Source organism: Fukomys damarensis, unplaced genomic scaffold (genome assembly GCF_012274545.1).
Source record: "Fukomys damarensis isolate Sample0158 unplaced genomic scaffold, DMR_v1.0_HiC HiC_scaffold_16, whole genome shotgun sequence".
In the NCBI taxonomy this organism is placed as follows: Eukaryota; Metazoa; Chordata; class Mammalia; order Rodentia; family Bathyergidae; genus Fukomys; species Fukomys damarensis.
The window spans coordinates 101,493,650-101,503,195 of NW_022900928.1; the positions used below are offsets into that span (position 1 = coordinate 101,493,650).

General features: G+C 39.2%; 1 protein-coding gene across 6 annotated transcripts in view; it reads right to left on the reverse strand.

The window, feature by feature from the left end:
* Positions 1-9,546, reverse strand: part of Cald1 (caldesmon 1) — a 197,436-nt gene that overhangs the window by 39,006 nt on the left and 148,884 nt on the right. For 3 of the 6 annotated variants that reach the window (XM_010616153.3, XM_010616152.3, XM_010616154.2), the window contains 3 exons: positions 6,625-6,771; positions 3,429-4,440; positions 1,905-1,982 (listed from right to left, as the gene is read on the reverse strand). In XM_010616153.3, coding sequence (XP_010614455.2) covers positions 1,905-1,982; positions 3,429-4,440; positions 6,625-6,771 — 1,237 coding nt within the window. The remainder of the gene's footprint in view (positions 1-1,904; positions 1,983-3,428; positions 4,441-6,624; positions 6,772-9,546) is intronic. The other 3 variants (XM_010616157.3, XM_010616156.3, XM_010616155.3) reach the window with 2 other exon arrangements.

Below are 9,546 nucleotides of genomic sequence, written 5' to 3' on the forward strand. Positions count from 1 at the left end.
ATGAAGAGGTTAAAATGGCTGATGTGTAAAATGATTTAAAGCCATCATATGAAGCAACGGCACAACTAACTAGATTGGAGGAAATCTAACCATTTAACCAGTAGTCCACCTACACAATGTTAAAATAGGAATACAGATTCTTTTTTAAAGCCTGGGTTGAAGAGCTTATCTGGCCTTGTGCAAAAAAGAGGCCAAATGTTTTGAGACATTGGAATTTGCTTTGCGGCAAAATGGGAAAGGAGCAGGGCTGAAACCATAAGTATTTTACTGAGATGGGGACAATGCTGAATAGATGAGCCTTTTCTAGTTCATAGATGTCCTATACAGGAATAAAATGCTCTGGTTAAATCACACATTGGTAAATAAAATTTTACACATCTAAACAGTGTTCTTTACAGCCTCTTCTCCCTACATGTTTAACCATAGAGGTCCAATTTCATGCCCACTTCCTTTTATACATAAGAGGTATTCACTACCATACTCTAGCTTTGTAGAGGAATACACGTGTTCCATTTTTACTTGGGTTTAAGTCCTATGTAAATATCTCTTTTTCTTCTTTTTTGGTAGATGAATATGTAGTTATTCTTTGTCAGAAAATGAGAAGTGTTTCCTAACATGTTCAACTATTTTCTTAGCTGACTCATTAGAGCTAAATGTAGTTTTCCAGTTATTTACAGGATCAGGGCTAACATTTAATTTTCATCGCCAAACCATCATAAATTCTATTAGAAACACAGAGGAAATATGCATGTTAAAAATGTAATATGTAATAGGCTATTCTTTTATATGAATCTTATAAAAACATTAAATAAAATAACCCCTCTCCTATTTAATTCAATCATCTATCTTCTAAATATGGATTTTTCTTTTGCATGTTTTAGTTTTCTTAGTAGATGTCATCATGGGTAGAGAAATGTAGCGAGAGTCCTTCTGGATTGACACTAAATGGCTACAAGCCACTTTCTCAGTCCCATAGGTGAGGCCATTCAGATCTTCCTATCTCTTATGATTCCGTTTCAATACTTTCAAGTATCCTGAACTTATTAGATAAAGTACAATTTATAGGATTATTTGGGGCTAGCATAAATATGACACTTTCTGCTGTGGACTGTGATTATGGTAGAGTGCCATGACATTCTACTTAAAATAGTCCCATTTACTTACCTATATCCAAATTCCCTGATACTTGCTCCTGTGTGTGCCTCAGAAATGCAATGCAGAACATTTGGCCATACTTTTCATTTAGAACTAAAATATCATGTTTAGTTCACCAAATTTTCTACTGAGATTAAGAGGTAGGAGAGTATTTTTCCTCTGAAAAGTTAAAGCATTAATCAAAGCCAGTTGGAAATATTTCATGATTGAAATGCAAGTAGGATGGCTCAAGAAAAAAAAAAATTAGCACTCACAGGAGGAGAAGGCAGGAAAGGATTGGTTGAACCAGTGTTTTCAAACTTTGTATGATCCACAGAAAGAAAGACATATGTGTGTGTATATGACAGTACAATGCTTACCACCTGCAGTGCCCTCAGATATTTTTCTATTCCATTTCATTTTGTAAAATACTGATTAACTAATTTTTTTTTCTTTGAGACAGGGTCTTGTTATGTAGATTATGCTGGTCCTGAACTCACCATGTAGCCCAGGCTGACCTCAAACTCACAGCGATCCTCCTGCCTCAGCTCTTCAGCTTCCTGAGTGTTGGGATTACAGCAGTAAGCCACCACACCTGGCAATAAACTAGTTTTGAGAAATTTTGTGATCTCACCATTCAGTAGGTTATGAATCGTGGCTTGAAAACCATTGAGATATGGCTTACAATTCTGAAAATCATCAGACTTGAGATATATGGGAACACTGACTGCTCGCTGTTGCTTACCAGATCATTTCTCAATAACATTTACCTCTTGCTTTTTGAAAGCAGGCTTGTCTTCTTGGGACTTTTGTTTTTGAGCTTGCCCTTTAGCTTCCCTTTCTTCTTCCTTTTCATTTTCAAGAGTAGTTAAGGTCACTCAGGTAAAAGCAGCCCTTTCTTGCTTGCAAGAGTGAGAGGTGTTCAGATCACTGCACATGTGCTGTGGGACGGCTTGCCTTTGGCTGTCTTAGTGCCTCAGTTACAGCCTTGGTGCCAGTGGTTTTACAGAGTGACCAGGGTCTTTAAATGTGCCTCTTGTTGTGGTCCCTCAAATCTAGCATGGCATGGCATACTTCATGTGTTTTTACAAACCTTGTGTGTGGCTTGATGCACTTTGCATATGATCATCTCAGTTATAGCCATGTGCATGAGCTTTTCTTGTACCGAAAGAAGCAGAGTGAAAGGCAGCTTCAGCTCAGTGACAGAGTTTGCTCTGAAAAGGTGAGCATGCAAGTGTCTCTGTTTTCTTTTGGGAGGGTGTGGTGATGCTAGGTACAGTACTCTTAATGCAGCCTTGCAGACAGAAAGAAACTTTTGTAGTTTATACTCCTCTCTCCCCAATACCCCACCTCTACTTTTCCCACCCTTTTTCAGACCACAGGAATCTGTGTCCCAGACAGCAAAAGGAGCAGATGCATGCTCTTAATTACCTTTTAGTTATTGGCCCTATTCTTGAAGAGTCACTTTCTGCAAGTCTACATTAAACTCAGGTCTACATTAAACTCAGGTCTACATGATAGCAAAACATGGTTTTGAAATTTTTAAAATAAAAATTCCAAGTGGATCCTTTCCTCCTTTAATTTCCAGTTGACCACAGGTGGTTTATTTCTGCCTTCTTAAAATGAAAATTTATGGTCTTAAAATGACCATAATTTTTCTGTTTTTGTGATACTAAGGATTGAACCCAGGGTTTTCACACTGGGCTACATCCCCAGACTTATTTTACATTTTATCTTGTTAAGTCACCAAGTTGCTTAGGCTGGACTTGAACTTGGCTCGGCCTCCCAGAGTGCTGGGATCCCAGCCAGATGCCACCATGCCCAGCTGACCATAATGCTTTATGTCAATTTCTCACCCTGGTTTTTACAATTTTAAAATTTAATATCAAACACATAGGTAAGGTGGGAAATTAAGGGTTCTTGCCTCATGTAGACCTACAGATAAAGGAAAGATGTGAAAAAGAATGCATTCAGATGCAGATGCAGAAACATACATCAACACAGCACTGCCATATCCATCATGATTGGTTAATTCATTTTTGGTAGTCATAACAACCAGGCACAAAGCAATTCATCTCTTTCTGATTGGCCCAATAAATTTGGTTGATTATAAATTTAGCCATCCATCGATTGCTTTGTGCTTGCATATGGGTACGACCTGAAAAAAATGAATAACCTGCCAAATGATGAGGCATGTGAAATGTATGCGTGTGGCCTCTGTCCCAAATTTGATGTGCATTACATTTCTCATAAGTCACAGGCATCACACACTGGGTGCAAGTTGCTTACTGTACCTGTTTCTTTAGGACAGCGGTATGAGGTTTGTCTTCTTGCACTTTCTTTTCATTTACCCGTTTCCCCTCTCTTTTCTCTTGTACCTTCTCCCCTTTCATCTTTGTCTCTTGAATTTCATCCCTTTTCTCTTCTAGCCGCTCTTTTTGTTTTTGCTCTTCTATCCTAATCTTCTCCTCTGCCTTCGCCTTGGCTTTCTGCCTTTCCTCTGCTGCCTTTCTCTCCTCCGCGGCTTTTTTCTCCTCCGCGGCCCTTCTCTCCTCTGCAGCCCTTTTCTCTTCCTCCTTAATCTTTTCCCTCTCCTCTGCCTCCCTCCTTTCCCTTTCTTGAGCAGCTGCTTTTTCTTCTGCTTCGATTCTTGCTCTCTCTTCTATCTTTTTTTCTTGCTCAGCTTTAATTCTTTCTCTTTCTTCTGCTTCCAACCTTAGCCTCTCTGCCTTGGCTCTTTCTCTTTCTTCCTCTTCCTTTTCATTATGAGAAATCTCCCCTGAGCATTGGTCCCTCTCCTCCTCTAATTTATACTCTTCTGCACTGATCTGCCCATTTTTTAACACCATTACCACCTTTTCCTCTTGAGTTTCTGTTGTTTTCTCTTCTACCATCACCTCTACCTGATTTTCTCCAAGGCTCTCTTGCTTTGGCTTCTCTTCTTCCTCTTCTTCCTTTTCTTTTTCTTCTTTCTTTTTGTCTTCAGCATCCCTCCAGTCATTCTTCTGATAAGGCTTGGTGACAACCTCTGTTTCTTCCATCTCGTATCTTTCTTGGTGACTCTCCCTTTTTTCTTCTTTCTCGGTAGTCTCATTGTCTGCTGTATTGTTTTGCATTCTTTGGCTTGGCGGTGACAGACTGGAGTCTGTTATTGTTGGATCATACTCCTTCTGCCGCTCTAGGGCTTCCTGTAGACGTTTTTGGCGTCGCTCTTCTCTCCGAGCCAGACGCTCTAGTAATGCAGCCTCCTCATCACCTTCTGCCTGAGTGTTTGTGGTGGCTGGCTTGGCCTCCTCGTTGGGGATACTGTACAACAGAAAGAAAAACACCAAAGACAGCTTGCTAATTAATCAGTCAGCTACATTCACAGCCAGTGAATGACATCAGGATATCAGAAGACTATGCTTACACGTGTGTGGAGTGGACATTTCAGTACACACCTGCTTGGATTTCAATGGACCACATGCAGGTCTTTGCTTTTGGTCTTTCTGACATGTTCTCAATATGCTAGCGGTACTTTGGATATGAATGGCACTTAGGGCATCTCTCAAACAAAAATTAATGAACAGTAGTGTATGGATATTTTAGGTTCCCTTTCCTTCTGAGTTGGAGAACTCGGAGATACATGTTGCACTCCAGATCCCCACTGGGTAACTTGCTTGGTAATACCATTTGTATTTGGCTGCCTTCTCTTCCTGGACTCACTTCCCTACATCCCTCCAGAGTTTCCTGGGATTACAAATAAACTACTTGTACAGCAAATGTGTACTAATAAAAATAAGATAATTAAGAATCAGAGGAGCATTTTCTGTCCTCCTGGTCTCTGTCTCTCACCTAGATTAGAAGATTCTGTTCTTCCACAGGATTTCCAGAGTCACAGAAGAAAGGAAGACGGACTGGCTCCATCTAGTAGTTAGAAATACCCACACTGGACTGGGAAGAGTTACTGTGTCAAATTACTAAACTCTAGGGGCTTATTGTCACAGCAGCATTATCTTAACTGATATATACACTATCTACCTTCCTCGACAAGATGTTCATGTAAAAAAGGGCTTCTTGTCCTTTTTCTCTACCATGGATAAAGGTTAAATTTAATGTTGATTTTAAAAAAGAAAAGAAAATCTCTACAAAACCAAACTGTACCATGTCCATCATCTCCCTCACTCTTGTGGGATGCTGGGCACTGCCCAGGCCAGGGGTGTCAGTCTCTCTTGGCAGAAAACAACTAGTCATGTGACACCAGAATTGAGACCAGAGTTGGAAGCATGTGCCTTGCAATGTTTAGAAATGCCATCAGATTTCATGGTTTGTACCAAACTTGGCCCTTCTGATGTTCAAGTTCACTTAATTTTGGAAAAACACACTTCAAATTAAACAATGGAATACAGCAGAGCAAAGCTTAGATTTTAGGCCTTCTTGGCCTTAGCTGTTGCTGTTGGACTCTATCTCTATGAATTAGACTTGTTAAGGATTAAATGTCCACGAAAGACAAAGTCTTTAGAATTTAAGGGGAAAAATATACACACAAGGCTTTATGATCAACTGAATTCTAATAATGTTTAGAAATGTCCACAAAATTCCAGAGTGCTAGCCAGACTAAAATACATTTAAGAACCCAGCTGATTCCATTAAATCTTTCTTTGACTTTCTAAATCATGACAATTATCAGATGCTATGTGTGAATTAGAGCTATATAGCCACAAGGAGAATATGTCTTTTTGTAGCCAATTAATATGTCAGAGATAAGCTACACATTCTCAGACCTTAGTATGCTCTCCTGAAAAAGGAATTTTGAATTCAATCAACATCATTAAATAACTATAAAATGTGAAAGCAGAAGAGAAACACAAGTAGAAGCAAGACTTTAACAGCGGAAAAACTATAGACTTATTTTTAATCTTTTTAAGCTATTGTTGACTCTTCATTAATAATTAGATTCAGGAAAAGCCTCAGAATGCCATTTAAAACTTATTTTTTTTCTGTCCCTCATCCTTCAGTTAAAAAATACAAAGGCATTGGGTACTAATCTCCTCTGTAAGACTCTGATGACAATGACAGTCATTGAGTGCTTACTATGTGCAAGGCCCTGTGTGTTTTATATGCACTGTCACATAATTTCAAAACTATTTAATATCCTTTAATGGAAGGTACAATTTTTATTTCCACTTAGGTGAAGAAACACAGTAAGTAAAAGGCCACGTTGGGATTCAGATGAACCCCAGAGATCATACCCATGTCCCTTTACTATGCTCCCCAATTTGAGCTACTTCCCAAGGGATACGTTTTCTAGTTTTGTGCTTCTATGTAGGGAATAGTGGCATCCTAATGTCTGCATCAGCTTGATCGTCCAGTGTGATTTGTTGACCAACAAACAAGTTAGATTAATGAAAAAGGGCTGGGTTGGCTGAGAAAAGAATGCTTTTCTATCTAGAATCTGACAGATTCTATCCAAGAGACACAAGAGATTCCCCACTCTGAAGAGCACAGTACCTGTTCTGGGCATGAACCTCCACCTGGTCGGTCACCTGTCCCAAGGATTCCTCCTCTTGCTTCTGCCGCAGCCTTTCCTGTCGGGCTCGGCGGCGCCGTTCCCGGGCTGCCTCTTCTTCGTCATCATCATTTCTCTGATAGGCGATCCTGCAACGTTACAACGACAATCTCTTGAGCGTGCCAGTGGCAGCTGTTTTCACCAACTTCTTGGCAGGAGCACCCACTCCCTTTTCTGAACTTGGCTACCACAGAGTTTTAGCAAGATGGCCCATCCCTTGAATTTGGAGGTCCACTTGACCAATTTTCAATTTTTAGGGTATTTGAAAAACATTAATCCAGTGACTGCAGAGGGTAATTTACAACGATCAAATAACTGAAGCTACAAAATGTACACAAAGGTAGGCTGCGCCTAGGAACTGTGAGTGAGCACATTTAGATTTCTTCACTAAGCTGATAATCACATGTAAGACCAAGAAGCAGAAACCCAAAGTATTGAACCAAAAATAATAAAAATACTTATTAAAAAAGATTCAGTAGGTTATATGAATTATTTGTGTAGGCGATGTCACAAAGTACAGAAAAGAATCAAGTTATGCTACCAAATCAAGAATTTGGTGTTAAGAAACCTAAATGGCTTATTAAAATCAAGAGCAGGATATCTTCCTTGGTTGGATTCTCCCCCACCCACTGGAGACAAGAGATGCTACTGACAATTAGTGGGCACTTCAAAGTCAGTGCATTGTGAAGTGGAGGCAGCTCCCCCCAAGCACTCAGACTGTCCTCTAAAACATCCTTTGGTGTCCTGTCACCCACACGCTGGGCATAGCAGACACTCACAGGTGTATTTGGCTGGAAGCCTAAAGGCTGAGGCAGATGGAAGAGTCACAGAGGGATTCACATTAGTACCTTTTATTTAGATTTTATAATTTCATCTGAGGCAAATGCCTGTGTGAGGAAATTATACAATCAGTATTACTATTGTAGAAATATTTCCCTTATTACTTATTTCCAAATAAAGAATTGGGGCTGTGGAACTATAGATGCCCAAAGTCAAAAGGAAATGGCCTGCTAGGTTAATTTGACTACTTTTGGTGTAGATACAGAATGCCAGGAAGGTATGGTTAGAGCTGTTGGCTTAGGGTAGGCTGGCTTGAGGGGGCCACCATCTGGGAAGGGATGGAGATGAGGCTGGATTGTGGGAGCTGCTTTTTACCCTGCAAAGTTAAAGTATTTTTATTATAATCTTACTGCAAATAGAAATCTGTATACAGAAATCCAGATATGTAAATGTTTCATGTTAATAATCCTTTTTAAAATTGTGGTAAGAACACAACATAAGATCTACTTTCTTAGTAAATTCTAGTGTATAACACAGATTGTTAGAATATGTGGATAATTTTTATATAACTACAAAGCCAAAATAACTTGCCAATTAAAGAAAACCAAACATCAAAACCATACAACAGATACCAACAATCATTCACATGCATGATTGATGATGGTTTGCTCGTGTTAAATTTACAAACTGGGCATTCTTAGGCTTAGAGCTAAGATTTTATTTCATTTCTGTCATCTTTTGACTTTAATAATAGGAAAGCATTTTCACCTATGTGTCTTATAAAAAACAAGAATAAAAAATTTGAAGGTTAGTTTGCTCTTTGCTACTTCAGAAACCTGACTTCATATTACTAAAATCTGCCTGTGTACAGTATTTAAATGCCAATATAAATGAAGTATCATTTAGTAATGCTAGAAAATGGACTGGTAATTTTCCACAAATATGGAGAGAAGGGCAGTGTGTTGGAATTAATGGATGACTAGATTAGGACTTAGAAAACTTGGTTTCCAGAACTGATCTCTCAGGAACATGCAGCCTTTGATGACTCTGAGTTAAATTTCCTCATGTGTGTTTGACAGTGAAAAGACATAATGGATATATTATTACAAAAGCATTCTAAACTGCAATATTTTGTTGTTATCAGGAAAGTTTAGCTAAGGAGCTGCTTTGGGGGGAAAGATGAGTTCAATTTTAGAGTTTGTTGTTGAGTTTGAGGTGACAATATGACATGAGTTGAATGCTCTTTTCTAATTCAATCACATCATAGTTTGCAGTTAGAAGCTCTTCTCAGTGGTTTGGCTTTGAACTTTAGATTCTTGGCCTAGTATTCTTTTGGCTTATTTTTCAGGAGACAGCTTTCACCTCAGCAGAGAGAATGAACCCTTATAACTGGTTCCTAAGCTAATCAAACAGAAAGTCTTAATTTGCTCTTTTATCTCTATGAATTAGCTCTGAAGTCACAGCTATTACTTGGGACCTCTCTCTTCCAGGACAAGCAACAGACATAAAACCTCCATGTGGGGCATCCCTATGTCAAAGCAATACTCCTCTCTCTCCTGTGGGGATCTAATTTTGAGATCTCATTTCCCAGTGTATTTGAAAACATGAGATTTTCCATTTCTCCCCTCCACATACCCAGTGAGCCTCATGGCTGGGTGTTGTTGGCTTTTGCCTCTGACTTTTTTTCTTTTTTTGATACCAGGAATTGAACTCAGGCCCTTATGTTTGTGAAGTAGGCTGTGGAACCAACTGAGCCAAATCCCTGGCCCTTGCCTCTGACTTTTGACCAGGTCACAATTAACCTTCTTCTTAGATTTCCTATCAGAAGAGTGACCTAAACAACTCCTCTCCATTGTCTCTTCTCACCTATTGTAGTTTAAAATGTATTGATAATCCCTCCTCACTGAAAGGACTTTTCCTAAGATGCACAGTTCTAAAGGCAAACTTGTAAAGCTCTTTCACTAATACTAAGAAAGGAACGGGCCGGGAATGTAGCTCAGTGGTGCCTTGCCTGCCTTGCAAGCACAAGGTGCTGAGTCTCATCTCCAGTACCAAAAAAACTAAAAAAAAAAAAAAAAAAAAAA